Source organism: Exophiala dermatitidis, assembly GCF_000230625.1.
Source record: "Exophiala dermatitidis NIH/UT8656 unplaced genomic scaffold supercont1.6, whole genome shotgun sequence".
NCBI classification, from domain to species: Eukaryota; Fungi; Ascomycota; class Eurotiomycetes; order Chaetothyriales; family Herpotrichiellaceae; genus Exophiala; species Exophiala dermatitidis.
The window spans coordinates 1,158,842-1,176,170 of NW_008751651.1; the positions used below are offsets into that span (position 1 = coordinate 1,158,842).

The following is a 17,329-nucleotide window of genomic DNA, read 5'->3' on the forward strand; positions in this document are numbered from 1 at the left end:
TTATACATTGTGTGTTCATTCTTCGAAAACGGTGTTTGGTTCAAGTTTCTTTCATACACCACCTTTGTGCACCAGGCTTGGGCTTTATTGCAGTGCCGCCAACATTATTGTCATGACCGTACGGATAGCAAACTTACAGCACCCATAATCTCCGCGGAATCTTTGCTTGAGTCCCTATTCCAGTACTGGTCGCCAGCAGTGCTTGCTTGACTGTTTGCTCCTGTCCATTTGGCTGGCTCCTGTGCACGAGAGAGCCGACCATGGCGCAAACTGGCGTGGGTTCGTATTCGAACCCGTTGAAGAAGTTCAAGTAGGTCGCTCGCCTTGTCGTGACCTGCGGTCGTCAAATCGATGCTGATGGACTTGCTCTCATAGACTCGTCTTCCTCGGTGAACAAAGTGGTATGGTCTTCCCGCCTTAACCTTTTTACTGCATCGTGCATTTCTCACAGGTTCTACAGTGGGCAAGACGTCCCTAATCACACGATTCATGTACGACTCGTTCGACACGACGTACCAAGCCACGATTGGCATTGACTTCCTTTCCAAAACTATGTACCTCGAGGACCGCACCGTGCGGTTGCAACTATGGGATACGGCGGGCCAAGAACGATTCCGATCACTGATCCCTTCCTACATCCGGGATTCGTCTGTGGCGGTGGTGGTCTACGATATTTCGTCAAGGAAGACGTTTGAGCAGACGCGGAAATGGATCGACGATGTCCGGGGCGAGCGCGGCAACGACGTGATTGTCGTGTTGGTCGGAAACAAGACCGATTTGGGCGACAGCAAACGAGAGGTCACGACCCAGCAGGGCGAAGAGGAGGCCAAGCGGGCCGGTGCTATCTTTATGGAAACCAGTGCAAAGCTCGGCCACAATGTGAAGGCCTTGTTCCGGAGGATCGCGCAGGCGCTCCCTGGCATGGAATCCGAGGGCGAGTCGCAGCCAAACCCGCAAAGTAAGCCATATCCATTTTATTGCAAGCCATTGATTTGCGGTGTGGTAGGAGGGATATTCGACTGACTTTGGTTATTGCGCAGTGATTGATGTTTCGATCAACAACCAAAAACCGGCGGAAGAGGGTTGCGCGTGCTGAAGGTGTTGGGATTGCCATCTCACACACAACCACTACTGGTACTCCAGCCTCCCTCGTGGCATCGACTGGTTTCTCCTGCTCGGCTTGATTCATTTGCTTTCAGCTGTTATGACCTGAGCAGGGAAAGAGGCTCTACCGATGCAGTGTTCCGAGACACCGACGGTCGAAATCAAATGTATGTATATTGGATCCCCGCGAATGTCTTGTACATGAGCCCTTTTAGGCTGGCTGTGTCGGGAGCGAAAGAAATTCTGCTTGAAATGGGGGATTGGACTCTTTTGCAAGGCACTGCACTTACACTGCAGTGCATTGTAGGATGTGATTTAGCATAGCATGGCGTTCTCTTGGGGGGCCACTGGATGGAAAAATGCAGGTCAATTGCCGTGGCCAACGGCTTGTGGTCAGCACGAATATACATATTGTTCAAGCCACACCGTGTTTCCTTGCGACACCTTGTACATAAAAGGCCAATATTGCCGTTCTTGTTGTTGATCCTGAATCACCCTAAAACACTGTAATCTAAGGACTCTATCAGGTACTACATCATGATTGTAGCATAAAACAGTTCGGACCCGAAAGGTGGTGAAACCAACACGGGTTCCTCAGGCATCTCTCGCTCATAAGCCCAAAGTCCATCTCCGAGACCCGAAACCCCGAACTGGAAGAAGTCTTTTGCTGTCCTCCCAGTGGCCAGGAAACAATTATCGGGATCAGGCCTGCCAACCCACACATGGCAGGGTCCGCTCGGGGAGCAGCATGCATTTCCAGGACACGGTGTTTTAAGCCTTCCAGGGCTGTCATAGGCGTCATTCCCCGGAGCTTGTTAAGCCTGCGGCCCGAGGGGCCCCCAGTAACGCTTGGAAACAGGGCACCTTCCGGGCTGTATCCATCTGGTTTATTAAGCATGGGGCCCAGCTAAGCTCGGCCGGGCATAACCAGCAGCAGCTTGGGCATGTGGCCTCGAGAACAGGTCGGAAGCACCATGGAAGTTATGCAGAAAAGCTGCCAGCGAGAAATCCCTCATCTGCCCGAGCTCCACTAACATCGAACTGCAATTGCTGCGAACTGCGCTCTTCCACCAGCTTCGCCCCATGCAAAACAGCCGTTCTTCTCTTATGGTTGGTGTTTTGCTGTCCTCGTCGTTCCTATATTTCCCTCTGGGCTAGCTGTCTTTGTCTTCCATCCACCTGACCTGGGCTCCAGCCAGCGTCTTCCATTCGTCACCATTTATCAGATCCTGGCCACTGCTGTCACGGTTTACTCCGCCAGGCTCTCCAGGCATCACTTTTTCCGAGTACGATCTCGCGTCTATCACAAAGTAGTAGTGTGACTGATTTATTTCAAAACCAAAGTCACCAGCCTCGACGACTTCACTCTACCCTTACCCATCGACGTTTGAACCACCATTTGCAGACACTCCACTCCCTTGAGTGTGTGTCTCAACACCAATCCTTTTTCACCATTCCACCGTTTACACTTCTCAGCCTGCGCGTTCATTGGCGGCCTCCGCGGCGTCAATGAACCTGCCTGATTCGCGTCTGTTTCTTGTCGACACCCTACTCTTCGGCCGGAAGAGGACTTCCCTATCCTAAATGCCTTTCAAGCCTTTTGCACATCTTGCTCGAGTTAGCGTTGCAAAGGGTATCGCTCACACCTACGCTCCCTCGGTTGTTGCTGCTGGTCAGTCTCTGGGGCAATTTCAAAATTATCCTGTCGCAAAATTCACAAAGACCGCGCAACTTCAAAATGCCTTTGCAGGTCCTTCGGGCTCCGGCGCTGGAGCAAAGGCTGGGTACACCTCTCAGTCATCCAGCGGAGATGCTGGGTTAGCCCAGTACTACGCAGCCTGGCAACATGCGCAGCAGACAGGGGATGACTCTGACTGGAAACAACATCAGTTTGCTAGAAGAATAGGATGGAAACATCAGGACAAGGTGATTCCGCCAAAGCACCAGCGACTCGACTCCCGCGCTGTTGGTCTGCTTCGTCCCACGCCTCGGCCACAGATCTCGCGTGTCAACAGTGAACGCGCCACTCCGGTGGTTCAAGAGGCGGAAGAAAATGTTGTCGAGACCGTAGCGGTGGACCAGGCAGAACTCCAACTCCAGGATGTGAAAGCACCATCGCCGTTGGAAGAGCCTGCAGCTCGCGAACAAGAGGTGGCTAGTCCAGTTGTCAAGTCGAGCACCGTTGTTTCGACGGTCGACGAGACCAACACCGAAATTGAGTCTTCTTCTTACACTCAGGACCTTTCAACACCTCCAACAGATGTCGCGTCCTCTGCTTCTGAAGAGGTGTCTCTTTCCGAGCAGATCGTCCTTCTAGGTCAGCAAAATCGGTACGCAGAAATTCCTGCCGTCTTTGAAGCGATCATCAAGGATGGTCACGTGCCAACTGTCGATGCGTACAATCATATCCTGGTCTCAGCCATCAGTCTGAGCACTGGTTATCAGCCATGGCCGAGGGCGCTCGAGGTGTACGGTGACATGACGAGACGTGCTGTCAAACTGAATGCCACCTCATATTCTATTCTTCTGCAGTTTTTGGCAGCCAGAAGCCTTGAGGCTCATGAAGTACAAAAGCTTGTTGGAGAGCGAGCATCTCGGTATGGTCACGACGGTACTCCAGTCTTCCCATCGGCTACCAGACAGCAGCAGCTGTATGCGGCTGACACCTCGCTTGCCTTTGCCACCAAACTTTACAACATTGCCCGTGCGACCCTGCCAGATTTCCGCCTTCCCAAGTCCGTTTACAATGCTATGGTCAAGGCCTGTGCCCAAGCCGGATTGGTCGATCATATGAACCACCTTCTGGCCGACATGGGTGTCCATGGCATACAACTTGACCCTCGATTGTATACGGTCGTCATTGATGCTCAGGCCTTGAAGCAAGATATGCATGCCGCTCAAGCATTGTATGAAGAATACCGCGATTTGGCTATCCAGCGAGCCGCCAATGATCCTCTGGACATGCAGGTGTATGCCTCATTGATCAAGGCATACTATTCCTGTGGTCTTGCCGACACCGGCCGCCAGTTTTATGAGAAGGTACTACAGTCGTTCAAGGGCTCGGTCCACGAGCAGGCGCTTTCAGAGGAATTGACGAACGCGTTCCTCCTGAACGGCCTCGTCGCCTACCACGTTGAACAACGGTCATACTCCGCAGCCATATCCAGCATCAATGAGTTTACTTTGCCGCCCATGATCAAGGACCAGGCCTTGTCGAAGGTCTGCATTGCCGCTGCGGATGCTGGAAGCGCATCTGAGGCTCTAAGAAGCTTCGATGCCATTTCCGTGTCCAACCTGAAAGCCGAGCCCGTCATGGCCCTCGCGGCGATGCATATCCGTGCTGGTGATGTCGCTCAGGCAAAGTCGACCTGGAACAAGGCTCGCCCGCTGTCGATCGTCCCGAGCACGGATTTCGCTGCCATGTACGGTCTAGCCCTGATCAATGCTGGCGCAGTTGAAGAAGGTGTCGCTGAAGCACGGTCAATGTTCCAACGCATCCGAGCTGGCGCCGACAGCCATGTCAGTCGTCAAATGGCCGTTTCAGAAATCGACGAAGCCATTCTGCTCTTCGGCGAAGCTCTTTCTCAGCAACAAGCTGTGGTCCCAGCACCAACCAGCGTGTCTTTGCTGAGGGCGATGATCGAAAATGGTGGTCTTGTTTCTCCGGTTGCTCAACAAGCAATTGCTAGCCTCGGACCCGAATGCGTTCACCAGCTCAATGCTCAGGACATTGCTCTGGCGCTTCATGTCCAGGCTCAGATGCTGCTGTCTCCGGAGACCGTCGATATCGCCCACGTGGCCCGGTTTTCACACTTACTCGAAACCGTCCTCAACCGTGGCATTTTGATGGACCCTTCAACGGTGCATGTCGTGAGCGAGAGCCTGCCCAAAGTTGGCGCTGCCCGCCCAGACCTACTTCACCGATGGCAGCAACTCCTTCACCCAGCTCCTCCGACCTCTGTTGTCAACATACAGCCTCAATCGCCATTGTCACCTCACTCTGTCGTGTTGGAACCCGCAGCTGTCGTGGACACATACGATCCGTACGGTCACACCACCGACTACCGTGCATCCAAGGCAATCTCCGAATTGGTTGAAAGCACCAGCGGCCGGATCGAAAATCATCTCCACGACGGTCTTGCTCGGTTGAGAAATGTTCGACGTGCCGGTCGGAACCTGCACTATTCTGCCTATGCCAAACTCATCACTGCTGCCGGCAAAGCCAAATCACCCAAACTGGTTCACGACATCTTGGGCATGGCACAAGCTGATGTCCCCATGTCTCTGCAGATCCCCGCGGTCCGCAGCGGATGGATCTCCATCTTGGACTCGATGGTTGCAGCCTGCTTGACTGTTGGCGATCGAGAGCAGGCCGCCAAGTATCACCAGGAACTTCTCGATATGGGTGCAGCTCCGTCCGCCAATACCTTTGGAATCTATATCACGACTCTTGAAGGGACATTCGATGAGGCCACCGAGGCAGTCAAGATCTTCCAGCGTGCGCTTTCCGAGGGAGTCACCCCCAGTGTCTTCCTGTACAATGCTGTCATCGGCAAACTAGGCAAAGCCCGTCGCATCGATGACTGTCTTCGCTACTTCGGTGACATGGAAGGTCGTGGGATTCGTCCATCATCCGTCACTTATGGTACGTTGGTCAATGCCCTGTGTCGGACCAGTGAAGAGCGATTTGCCGTGGACATGTTTGATGAAATGGAAGCGGCGCCGAATTATCGACCTCGACCCGCTCCATACAACTCCATCATCCAATATTTCCTCAACACCAAGCGCGATCGGAGCAAAGTCTTGCAATACTATGAGCGGATGAAGTCAAAGAACATCAAACCGACGTCTCACACGTACAAGCTCCTGATCGAGTCCTATGCCACCCTTGAGCCGGTCAATTTCGCCGCTGCTGAAGCGATTCTGGCGGACATGAAGCAGGCCGGAGTGCAGCCCGAAGCGGTCCACTATGGGTCATTGATCCATGCCAAGGGCTGTGTGTTGCATGACCTCCCGGCGGCCAAAGCGATTTTCGATACGGTTTTGCATGTCGAGAAGATTCGGCCAACCGATACTCTATACCAGAACTTGTTGGAAGCGATGGTGGCAAACCACGAAGTTGCCAATACTCCAGAGGTGCTGTCGGATATGGCAAAACGTGGAGTGTCCATGACGCCCTACATTGCCAATACATTGATTCATGGCTGGGCTGGAGAAGGTGAAATTCAAAAGGCCAAATCCATCTACGACCAACTTGGCATGGAGAAGCGCGAGCCGAGCACATACGAAGCTATGACTCGAGCTTTCCTGACTGCCGATGACCGCGCGAGTGCCAGCGGCGTGGTACAGGAGATGCTGAAGAAGGGTTACCCGGCTGCCGTAACGGAGAAAGTCCTTGCGCTGGTTGGAGGAGTGACTGCATAATCGATTTGCTGAGCACGAGCAAGCCGTGGAGAAGAGTACAGGGTACGGTTATGGTTAGAGTGCTTCGAGTGTGGCGACAGTTCGCTTGCCTCGATTGTACTCCTGTTTTCTTTTTGTTTTCTTTTGTGCAATGGACGATGATACCCGGAGAAACAACCACAACCACAACTTTGCCGAAAATGGCAGTCTCACACCATACGTACGCTGTGTGTGTGGACTGTTCTGTGCGCGGCGAGTAAAGTGGCCTTACGACATTGGCGTTTATTGGATTTGTTTGTGCTTCAGCCTGGACTTGTCGTTGAAAAAAGCGACGGCGACGGCGGAAGTTTGTTTTGGTTTCGCCATGGCGGGTTTGCGACGGAGTCATGAGCGTTTTGGATGTGCCCGTCAAGGCAATGGGTTGGATTGCATCGCATTGGGCAGATGCAGGATTCGGAATGGTTTCATTCCACGTGTACCAACAGAACACACGAAAAAGAGACTCCCTACTCAATAATCCTGAAAATAGATGAACGACACAACTGACCACCCAACAAGTCCAGTGCAAGTCACTGGATCTGGGTGAGTTTGATGTCGTGTCGATCGATATAGTCTAGTCCTCCTGGCAAGAGCCGGTCGAGGCGAAATGAAATGAAAGAAAACAAAAAATATTTTCGATGCGCACTTATCTCGTTTTGTCTTGTTTTGTGTCTTGATATCTACATGTACATGTATGTACAGTTGACCTAGGTAGTCTTCCTGTTGGTCTTTGTTTCTTTTGGTCAACATCAAGGACTAAGTCTTTCGATCTTCCAAGCTGGAGCCGACTGATCAGGTTGTTGCGTCCCATCTTGTTTTTGGATCCTAGTATACCGAAACCGATCATGCAAACGAGACTCTCTCCCCTGCCAGAACTCAATGGTTTCCGGAACGATACGGATTCCACCCCAGAACGGCGGGACGGGAATTTCATCGGTATCGGCAAACCGGGCTTCGATTTCTTTGACGCGGGCATCGAGTTCGGCCCGACCGTCGTCATCGTCCTCAGCACCCTCAACTGCGTCAACGTTGTTTTGATTGTCTTCTTTTTCTTCGGTAGTCGTCGTCGTTGCTGTCGTTGTTGTTGTGGGCGTCGCCGGCTTCGCCGCCGCCGCCTTTCGCGGTACAAGCACACTACTCTGCTGACTCGCCCAAGCCCCAATTCTCGACCCTCTGGCTCGAGTATCGAAATAGACCTGACTTTCCTGCTGGCTTAATCTCTCGACGCGTCCTTCAACCCGCACCTGTCTCTCGACGGGTTTCCACCAGAAACATAGACTGGCGTAACTGTTGGTCGCGAGGTCGGAAGCTTTGCGACTGGTTCCTAGGTTTGTGTAGATGACGAAACCGCGCTTGTCGAGTTCTTTGAGGTAGACCATGCGGGAAGACACGCGGCCTGAGGGTAGTTCGGCGGTTGAGAGGGTGACGGTTTCGGGGATCGAGGTGCTCAGTTCGGGCGCGGAGAACCATTTGTGGAATTGGAGGAATGGGTCGTCGACTAGGTCGTGCCGGTGGAGGCGGAATTTTGTGAATTGCGCGGCGCGGTGGATGTCTTTGGGGTCGTGGCCGGGTGCGACTAGGAGAGAGAATAAGTAATAGTTTTGGGGTTGCTGTAGGTCTGTAGGTGGAATAGGATTGTTTGTGATGGTATTGGATGACCCCTGGTTCATGGGTAGGGAGAGCGTTGATATATCGGTATGCTTGCTGCAACGGTCCAGGGTATGTTTGTGTGTTTGTGTGGATATGCATGTACATTGAGGGCATAGAAACATGATATCGGGTGTGGGTGCAGTGGGTATCAGCCAGCATATAACATGACAGGCAGTACCACCATCATTTTGCAAAAAACAGAAGAAATTCGGCGAGGATGATGATTTTCCATATTCACCCCATGGAGTGGCATTCCCTGTCAGGATCCTTCCTCCGCTCGCGTGATCAATGATGCTAGGATGTGCATAGCATAGTGACAGTTTTGACTGCCTTATCTGTTTCTGGAACCAAAACCAGACTCGTGTTGAAACCGCGGCATGATACATATATGCAAAGAAACAACTCAACTCGACTTACAGATCAGCTTGTCTAGTGAAGGGGCAGTCGACATGCCCGTGGCTTGGTGGAGTGCCATTGGGATGGATCGGATTTGATGACCAGGTGTGATTCTAAGGGCTCGGACTCGAGTTGCAGCTCCAGATAGCATATGAGAGTAAACGATCGAAGAACGCTCAATATCAAGGGCAACTCGAGCGGGTGGAACGGGTTATATTACTCTTCCTTGAGCTAGGAAAAGAGCCGTGTGGTAAAAGTCTTAGATGTCACCCGGTACCTACCTACTACTGCTTCGCTCCGTGAATCTCCCGATCATGACGCGAACAAGGCTCTGACCGAGCCTGGGTGGAATGACTGTCATTTCAACCGCGCCGGAAGCGGAGTATCATGCGAAAGCAATCTTACGTGATTACTTATGAAATGCAGTGCCCCAGTCACGTGTGAGGCCCTTCGTTTATCCCAACGACCCCCCACAAAATGGGATTCCGCATGTCTTTCACCACCATAAACACACCGACGCACCACACCGACTGAAACCAACCACACCAGCAACAGCACCTTGGTCCGGCACACTCTGATCCAGACCCATTGCCTTGGTCCATTGAGATCCAAATCATCCAGACCCTTTGCGCTGGGTAGAACCACGAGAAAGAGCACACTCAGCTCTTCTGTCCCAATTACGCTGCATTGAGGCCCCGTGCCCAATCACTTCCACACCGCTTTGCGTCTCCCATTCGCGCCACTTTTCCAACAAGTCCTGGCTGGTCGAAAATTGGGCGTCCGGTACAGTACATACGACAAGGCGGCATTTGGCACGATTGTCAGGGTGTTTAGCCCCTCGTTCACTTGCTACTTGTCCGGTCTGGAGCCCGCGTCAGGCTGAAACCAGTCGCGCCCAACCAAGACTCATCCATTTCCCAGTTTGTTTATATTTCAGCCCTAGCCCACTTTTCCTCGAGCACGAGGTTTTGTTTCAATGCCGCATCCGAAGGTCGAAAAGATCAATACCAACACAGATTCCGCCTTGACCAAGAATCCAATGGTACGCATTGCTTTGCACCTTTATCCGAGCCGGCCTTGGCTGGCTGGCGAGATAGACAGTAAAGTTGACTGACTGACACTTGCCATGGATACAGACACAGACACCCACATCAGCTAAACCCTCCGAGGAGGAAATCAAGGCCTACAGGGATGTGTTTGCCCTTTTTGTAAGTCATCATCCCTTGAGACTGGCACGTCTCTGCATGTCTAACAATGTGTGTGCTCGCAATAGGACAAAGATGGAAGTGGTTAGTAAATCCGACTTCCTTGCCCGATGTTGAAAGCCTCAGTCTCAGCCTCATCATCGCGACAACTTATTTATCTTGGCAATCATCTTCATCGCCTCCTGAAAAGAGTCAATGAGATGAGCGTTGCCCCTTCAAGAGCCAGTCTAATCTGCTCTCACCAGGAACAATCACTGCCCAGGAACTCGGCGAGATCATGCGATCGCTGGGCCAGAACCCATCGGATTCGGAGCTCCAGGACATGGTATGTTTGGTTCACTCAGTATCACTGCCTTGCGTGCACATGACCACCATTACCAATTCTTTTCTTATCGTCAACTTTGACACCTCACCCGATTCTTTCAATATGTCTATGGTAACTGACACTCTGACCAACTTGCTTTCTTCTAGATCAACGAAGTCGACATCGACCATTCTGGCAGCATAGATTTCGATGGTGGGGAATCATATGCCTCTTTATACCATATCGTGGTATTCCATTGCTAACAATCGGGCCAGAATTTCTCAAAATGATGTCCACGACCGTCCGAGCGCAGGATTTTGCGCACGAGACTCGCGCGGCCTTTGATGTCTTCGACAAAGATGGCAGCGGCACCATTTCGGCCGACGAGCTCCGCCAGGTCATGAAGTCTCTCGGCGAGAATCTCACTGACGCCGAGATTGAGGAGATGATCCGCGAGGCCGATAAGGACATGAATGGCACGATAGATTGTATGTTCCCTTCCCCATCTCTCTCCCAACCTATGTGTTCTATGGACTGTCTCCAGACAGCCATACATCCTCTCTACATAATTCCATTTACTCCACCTTCCCTCATCTGCCCTCCCTGCAAACTGGTCTAGTCCGTACTGTACAATGAGTCAATGTACCTAGGCTAACGTTGAGACCACTTGTTCCATCGAATTCAGACGAAGAATTCGTGCAACTGCTCTCACCGAAACCATAAGGAGACCCCGAAACCAGCAAGAACCCAGAGGAGGGAGATGGTGTTCTCTCTTGCTCTCCTTTCTCCCCGGGACCGACCGGCCGACCGACCGGACTAATTGAGATATTTAACGGCTGCCTAGGTAGTTTTGATCTTGACCCGACATGACAATGACGCCTTATATATATTGAATACATAATGTCACATCCTCCTCCACATACACGTACACAGTACCCATCTTCTGTTCTTCTCGCTTTTGCCTCCCGCATGTTTTGTTTGTTTCTTCTCTCCGTGTGTCTGGCTATGACTATCTACCCCTTTTATGGTCCTCAAACACTGCAATCCCAAAACGATTGTTTTCGATTGTGCTGCAGTGGCAGGAAGGGGACCAGGAGCCGGCACATGGCAGAAGAAGAGCACTTTGATCCTGAAGAAACTGTTCAAGATGCCTCGAATACATCAGCACACACTCGCCAATTCCTGTCTAACTTAGTTAAGTAGGATCCATCTGTCCTTTGGTCGGTGTCTATCCGTCAAGTTAAAGCTGCCAAAGAGTAGCAACACCTGGAGGTGTGTTTGGGGTTGAGTTGACAGCAGTATTCGCAGCATACATAACCCCCTGGAGAGTACACAGACGTAGACTCCCTAGAGAAACTTATTCTCGCACACTACGCGGAGGACTATGGAAATGGGAATTCAAATGGCGAAATCTGGAAAGGCACGGGAAAGGGAAAGGGAAAGGAAAAGCTGAAGCTTTGCTCGGCTCATTCATCTACCTGTACAATAAAGCGCAAGGCTGACCGGGCTATCCGAGTGTCTCTCTCTCTCTGTGGTGCCCTCCGTGACTGAAGGAAGACAGATAGGCACAATAAAGCTGGGCATGGCCACTTTTTGCTGCGACTCCATCTTTGCCCCCGAAAACAAGCAACACGTCGCCTCGCCTCGCTTCGCCTGGTTAAGCCACGCCACACATCGCCGAGCCCGTTCCACAGATTAAGAAAAGGTAAAGGCAAAGGCAAAGTTGCAAAAAAGCTCTTTTTTTTTTTTTTGCATGCGCCCACACTGCATTCCAACCTCTCCAGCCCCGTTCTTCGGCTTCCTCGACAAACCCGCCGAACTAAAATGATGATGCTGATACGAAAAAAGAGAAAGGAAGGTCGCTGACAGACAGATCTACCTCCATTGTGGTGTGCTTGTTGCACATGGCAATGGGGTCAATCGATGTTGTTGCAATGTTGTTTTTTGCTGCTGCTGCTTCGGCAGTGTCGACACGACCAGTCCGGGAAAATACAGTGGGAAAAACACGATGACAGCACCGGACCAGGTCAATTTCATTTCCAGCGTGCGGTGCACTACCCCTGCTGAAAGACCATGCCTCTGGTGGTGTGACGGTGGTGGTGAAATAATGTCCTGAAGAGTGTGCCGTGCCGCTGATCCTAGAAAAGCAGCCAAGGGCTGGTCATACATGGCCTTCAATGTGCTTGTGCTTGTGCTTTGGACACCTGTCGAGACCGTGGTCCACCTCGGTACCGAGAATGCTTCCCGGCATAAGATCCGCCAAATCGCTGCCTGCCTCCGTTGTTCCCCGCGGCTCCCTTGAGCGGAATGTCCTTTTTGATAGGTTTTGTAGACCAAGGGAATCGAATTAGGGCATATTGAGGCTTGGGCGGAGCATGGCGCTCGTGCAGGTTGCTGACCATAAACGGATGGCACGAAAAAGGCTCCACTGGGGCTGGTTGCGGCAGTCTCGTGGCATAGGAAGATGGTGAGTATGGCAGTATCATCGGGGTTTCCTTGGGAAAGTGGATGACCGGTAGCGAGCCTGGCTCTCTGTCTTCAAACAGGTCGTCCTCATCCTCCACATTTTTGGTGGTTGCGAAAGAATCATCTCCGTTAGCCACAAATTCCGGCTCCGTATGGGAGGGGAGAGACACCGAGGCGGCAGATTTGATCTGAGAATGCTGTACCTCCAAAGGCTCTCGTGTCGATGAAGTCACGGCAAGACGAGCATCCACGGGATGGGTTGCTTCTCTCACAGGAGAAGATTTCTTCCCCAACAATCCATTAAATCGTTCTTGCCATGATGGATTCTGTACAATAGGAGTAGAGACGGTACGAAGCGCAGAGCCGGAAGCTGACGGACCAGATGGAGGCGGCCTTGATACCCTTGCGGCCCATGTCATGGGAGCAGCATCGGCAGCACCTGTGGTCTGGGGTTCCTCGGGACTTGGTGGGGTCGGCGGGAGAGCTGGTGGTAGCTTGACCACAGCTTTTTCGCGCGGGAAATGGACAACAGGTTTGGCAGAGTCACCGTCGAATGCTGGATGTAGACTAGAGTACTCTTCGGCTGGCGGTGGCGATGGTGTTCTTGGTGGCTCTGGGTGACTATAAGTAAACGCCCGTCGATCTTGAGCGTGATGACCCCCAACGTGGTGTGGAAAGAATCTCGATCCCCGACCGCCTGGGGCTGTGATCGTCCTCGCACCAATATCTCCGCCAGGCAGCGATGATCTCACGGCGCCAAAAGCAGTCGAGGCTGGCACGGCAGACTGAGAGATGTTTGCAATGTGTCGTTGTTCGGCCGAATCACCAACATGCACCTGCTTCCATGTCTCGTTGAAGGAATATTGAGGCCCCTGCCGAATACCTGTTCGCGCCTCTTCCTCGCGACGAGCCATCAAATCTCGATGAAATTTGTCGTCTTCCGCACGTTCCTGTTGCCTGGCAACCTGGTGGAAATTGCTCCAGGCATCTAGGGCCTGAGGTCGATTGTTGTTCTGGAAACCGTTGTTCGCAGAAGATGGCTGAGATTGTGGAGGAGCAATGGGCGCCGGTTTGGTGGTTGGCAAAAGAGAGTCGACTTCGCTGTCGACGGCCAGAGAACCCTGATCGGGAGAAGCCACAGACTGGTATGGAAAAGACCTGCTGTCTGCAAGCGGAGCGTGGTTTACATATTGGGTCTGCGGCGAGCGACCAGCGTGAGGTGTTCTGTTGTTCATCCAACCTTGCGTCGTGGAAGAGGTACGCGACAGATCCTGTGGAGCATACCCTGCTAGACCTTGGTCAAAAGTACCATTACCCAGCGACTTGTTGTTGGGCAGCCCCCAAAGATTACCTGTCTGCGGTTGGCGATGATCGTGCCGCACGTCTCCCCAACCACTTCTAGCATCACTCGTAACTGAGCTCGGCTTGGGTAATTTAGGGCTCGGTTCGGCGGTATCAACTGCTTCTTGGCCGCTTGTCCGTCGCATCTCGGGACCCAGTCCTCGCACGCCATTCGCAAGGGGAGAAGGTGCTTGAGTGGTTTCCGGATGTGGCTCCTGGGTTGGGCTGGATTCAACCTTTGTTCGGGAAGGCAAACGCTGGGACTCGACAGGCCGAGAGATCGAAGTGCCCAACTTCTTGACCGAATCCATGGGGTGGACTTTCATCATTCCATATTGCTGAGGTTCGCCAGAAGCAAGCGGCTGAGGCGGTTTCGGTGGCGAATGGGTGACTGCAGCGGCCGGAGGTGCGCTCGGAGCGGGGACAGGAGGCTGCTCAGGTTCTTTCCTCTCTTCGGTATCCTTGTTCTCGGTCTTTTTCTTCGGAAGATCAGGATCGAGACCAAGTGAGGCTAGCTTCGCACGGATGCGCTCCTGTTTCTCTGCCTCCAATCGTTGCTCTTCCTCAATCTTACGTCTGCGGGCCAGTTCAACCTTTTCTCTCATCAACGCTCTCTGCTGGGCACGTTGAGCCTCAAAGTCTACACCAGCAGCGGGAACTGGTCCTGCGGTGCTCGGCTCACCGGTGCCGTGAGCTTGATAGGTTGGTGGTTGACTAGGCGCAGGCGGTTCTTCTGTGGAAGGCGGAGGCATGCTAGGCTTCTGCTCCTGTTCGCGCGTTTCGAATACGGGAGGCGCTGCCTCGCCCGATCGGATAGACATTCGGCGGCCGAACTGTCCACTTCCGCCAGAAACAGTGGAAGAAGCTCTGCGCCGCGCTTGATCAGTGCTTGTGCGGTGAGTTTGGAACGCAGCTGATGGCTCAGCCGGAGCATGGGGATCAGTGTGACTCGGTCGTTGTAAAACGGCAGGAGCTCTGAAGTTTTGATCGTTTCGAGACATACGTCTTCGCCTGTCGGGAACGGCTTCATAACGTCCAGAATTTGGCATGTAAAGCTCGCGGGGATGGCCTGGCTGTGACTCGCGCCAGGTTCGATTGAAGTCATCTGCCGAGATTTCTTGCGCTGGGGATGGAGCCGCCATGGACGGTGGCTCTTGGTTATGGGCGTGACTCGGAGGCATGCGGTTCGGTGGAGGCATGGACATCTGCGGGTTGATGGCGACTGGCGAAACCTTCTCGACGGGAGGTAATGGTGCCCATGGAGATTTCGCTGGTGTAGGAGCAGGGCCCGATTTTGAAGAAAGGAACGAGGGTCTCTCTGAAGGGCCCTTGGACTGGAGAGTCGCCTTCTGTGCTTGATGTCTTTCCGCACTTGCACCGAGTTTGAGAACAGTGGCATTAGGACCGACAGAGCTGGCAAAATGTGGAGCTGTTATCTTTGGAGGTGCTGCAGGCTCTGACTTCTCCGCCGTCTCGGCAGAAGACGTCGTAGGCTTCTGAGCTGCCTGTGGAGCCGCTTCAGCGGGAGTCAAGGTGCTCTTGGTGCCATCATTCCATTCGATAGTTTCCGGAGCCCAGTCATCTTCGTCGTCATCAATGTCCGCCCATTTTGCCTCTTTTCCATCACCATCTGCCTGTATCCGCGACGTCAAATGAATTCCGTACTGCTGCTTAAGCTCTTCATCGGTCAAATGCTTCGTCGACGGTTGTGGTGTGGCTAGGATAGTGTCAGTTGACTACGCGGCTATGAGTTGTGACGAGAAGCATTACCTCTGTTCTTGTTCCACACTTGCATCGGGTCTGGCGAGGCGGTCTTGTATGGCTTCGATGAGGATTGCAGGGTACTGGTAGTTTTGGCAACCAAACGTGGACGTCCGGCCTGTGAGATTGACGCAGTCGACGAGGTCGGCGTTGCAGCTAGATTCTAAAGTCAGTCGGATCCGCGGAAATGCGGTTTTGCCATTACCTTTGTCGAGACCTTTGGCCGCTGCACTGGCAGCAATAACCTTGGGGACTGAGTACTTTGCAAAGCTAACGGGTTTGGCTGTGAGCTTCTTGAAAGGCTTGGACTCGGCAACCTTGTCACCGGCGACACTCCCATCTGCACGGCTGGTATCGGTGTCGGATCGCGCTGAAGCATCTTCGAGGTCCTCCGCCTTGACATTGGCCAGTGTATGAACTCCATTCTCCTTCGAAGTAGCCTCCTCGGCACTAGTGGTAGCGTCCCCAAAGACTTTGATATCAGGTGTGGATGTGGGCACAGGTGCGTCGGAAGGCGATGCGTCGCCCGCCGACCGAGTTTGGTTTACCACATCCTGCGCACTCCGCTCTGCCATAACAAACTCGAATCTGTGCGACGGGGAACGGCCTTAGTCAGGAGGCGTGAAGTCGGGGCCAGCGTGCCGGTGTGTACCTGTTAATGGGTGCAGTCTGCCAGGGTTGCCAACGTGCTGTATCTCGGTCCGATGACGGACGGTGTCGCTGCGGTAAATTCGGTCGCGTGTCGGCGGGAGGACCGGGAAAAGAGCAGGAGAGGAAAGGCTACGACACCTGATGGGGAGGAATACAATGCTTGGGGAAGAAAGGGTGGTTATTGAGGGAGTTTGAGATTAGGAGACTTGGGCACGCAGTTCAAGGTGGAACTTGAAGTCGGTGCCAGTGCCTGAGTTGCGGCGTTGTAAGGCTTGGCGCCTGCGAGACTTCAATGACTGCAACTTGCAGTGATAAGCGAACCCAGGGACTATACTGATGAGCCTCACTTCACCGTCCAACATTGCCTGGGCTGTGTATGTTAAAGCTGACGATGGCACACATCCTCGGTGACGGGCTCACTGCATTCTACTGGGGTCCTGTGACTCAATTCCTAGGTCCCTGGTACCATTGGTGGTTGGCCCAGTACATCTACTACTACTCGCAGTGCACCTCCGGGGTATATCGGTCATGCCACTTCCGCGCTGCCAGGGCCTCTGCTCGCTACACGGCCCTACAATGCAGAGGCGTCATATCTTGCAAATAGATCCGCGCATGGACCCATTGCCACTCCGTAACCAATACATCGGGTAAGGCATTACTCCTGCTCGGCCCATTCCATCACGACTGCACCCTGAGGTACTGGGGTTGATGGTCATTTGGCTCTTAATCCGTCATGCAAATGGGTTGTGTCGGATTGCCATTTCACTTGCGCAAGACATTGGTGCGGGTTTGCAACTTCGTAGCCAGAATTCCACGCAGCATCGTCTGAAGTGGCTCCCTTGAGCGAGACCCAACAAGGGCAGTAATCCAGGCATCATGCATCGTAAGAATATCACCACAAACGAGTTCAACATGACGATTGGCATGTCACTTTGAAATAGATACATTGCTGAAGTCGGCTCTAATTCATTTTCGGAAAGCACCTTGACAAGCTCAACCGGTTTATTCG

At 52.9% G+C, this 17,329-nt stretch overlaps 5 protein-coding genes across 5 annotated transcripts; 3 read left to right on the forward strand and 2 right to left on the reverse strand.

The window, feature by feature from the left end:
• Positions 1 to 489: 489 nt before the first annotated feature.
• HMPREF1120_07254 (Ras-like protein Rab-6B) lies at positions 490 to 1,096 on the forward strand (the record flags this gene model as incomplete). Its single annotated transcript, XM_009161474.1, has 2 exons — positions 490 to 958; positions 1,041 to 1,096. The coding sequence occupies 2 exons, from the start codon at positions 490 to 492 to the stop codon at positions 1,094 to 1,096; spliced, it is 525 nt and encodes a 174-aa protein (XP_009159722.1).
• Positions 1,097 to 2,688: 1,592 nt separating this feature from the next.
• On the forward strand, positions 2,689 to 6,528 carry HMPREF1120_07255 (uncharacterized protein; the record flags this gene model as incomplete). Its single annotated transcript, XM_009161475.1, has 1 exon — positions 2,689 to 6,528. One exon carries the CDS (start codon positions 2,689 to 2,691, stop codon positions 6,526 to 6,528), a length of 3,840 nt encoding a protein of 1,279 aa, XP_009159723.1.
• Positions 6,529 to 7,176: 648 nt separating this feature from the next.
• Positions 7,177 to 8,892, reverse strand: HMPREF1120_07256 (pyridoxamine 5'-phosphate oxidase). Its single transcript, XM_009161476.1, has 2 exons — positions 8,614 to 8,892; positions 7,177 to 8,122 (listed from the first exon to the last, which is right to left on the reverse strand). The coding sequence occupies exons 1-2, from the start codon at positions 8,741 to 8,743 to the stop codon at positions 7,296 to 7,298; spliced, it is 957 nt and encodes a 318-aa protein (XP_009159724.1). The 5' UTR covers positions 8,744 to 8,892; the 3' UTR covers positions 7,177 to 7,295.
• A 676-nt stretch (positions 8,893 to 9,568) lies between these two features.
• Positions 9,569 to 10,824, forward strand: HMPREF1120_07257 (calmodulin; the record flags this gene model as incomplete). The annotated part of the gene is made up of 7 exons (XM_009161477.1): positions 9,569 to 9,634; positions 9,729 to 9,800; positions 9,866 to 9,881; positions 10,043 to 10,122; positions 10,269 to 10,314; positions 10,377 to 10,589; positions 10,787 to 10,824. 7 exons carry the CDS (start codon positions 9,569 to 9,571, stop codon positions 10,822 to 10,824), a joined length of 531 nt encoding a protein of 176 aa, XP_009159725.1.
• Positions 10,825 to 12,275: 1,451 nt separating this feature from the next.
• On the reverse strand, positions 12,276 to 16,244 carry HMPREF1120_07258 (uncharacterized protein; the record flags this gene model as incomplete). Its single annotated transcript, XM_009161478.1, has 3 exons — positions 12,276 to 15,625; positions 15,679 to 15,825; positions 15,875 to 16,244. The coding sequence occupies 3 exons, from the start codon at positions 16,242 to 16,244 to the stop codon at positions 12,276 to 12,278; spliced, it is 3,867 nt and encodes a 1,288-aa protein (XP_009159726.1).
• Positions 16,245 to 17,329: the final 1,085 nt, after the last annotated feature.

Bases quoted from the DNA above. Each gene is read 5' to 3' on its own strand.
- HMPREF1120_07256 (XM_009161476.1), bottom strand. From the start codon at position 8,743: ATGCTATCTGGAGCTGCAACTCGAGTCCGAGCCCTTAGAATCACACCT. The intron at 8,123-8,613 runs GTAAGTCGAGTT...TCTCTCTCCTAG, and splicing joins TTCACTAGACAAGCTGATCT to TCGCACCCGGCCACGACCCC.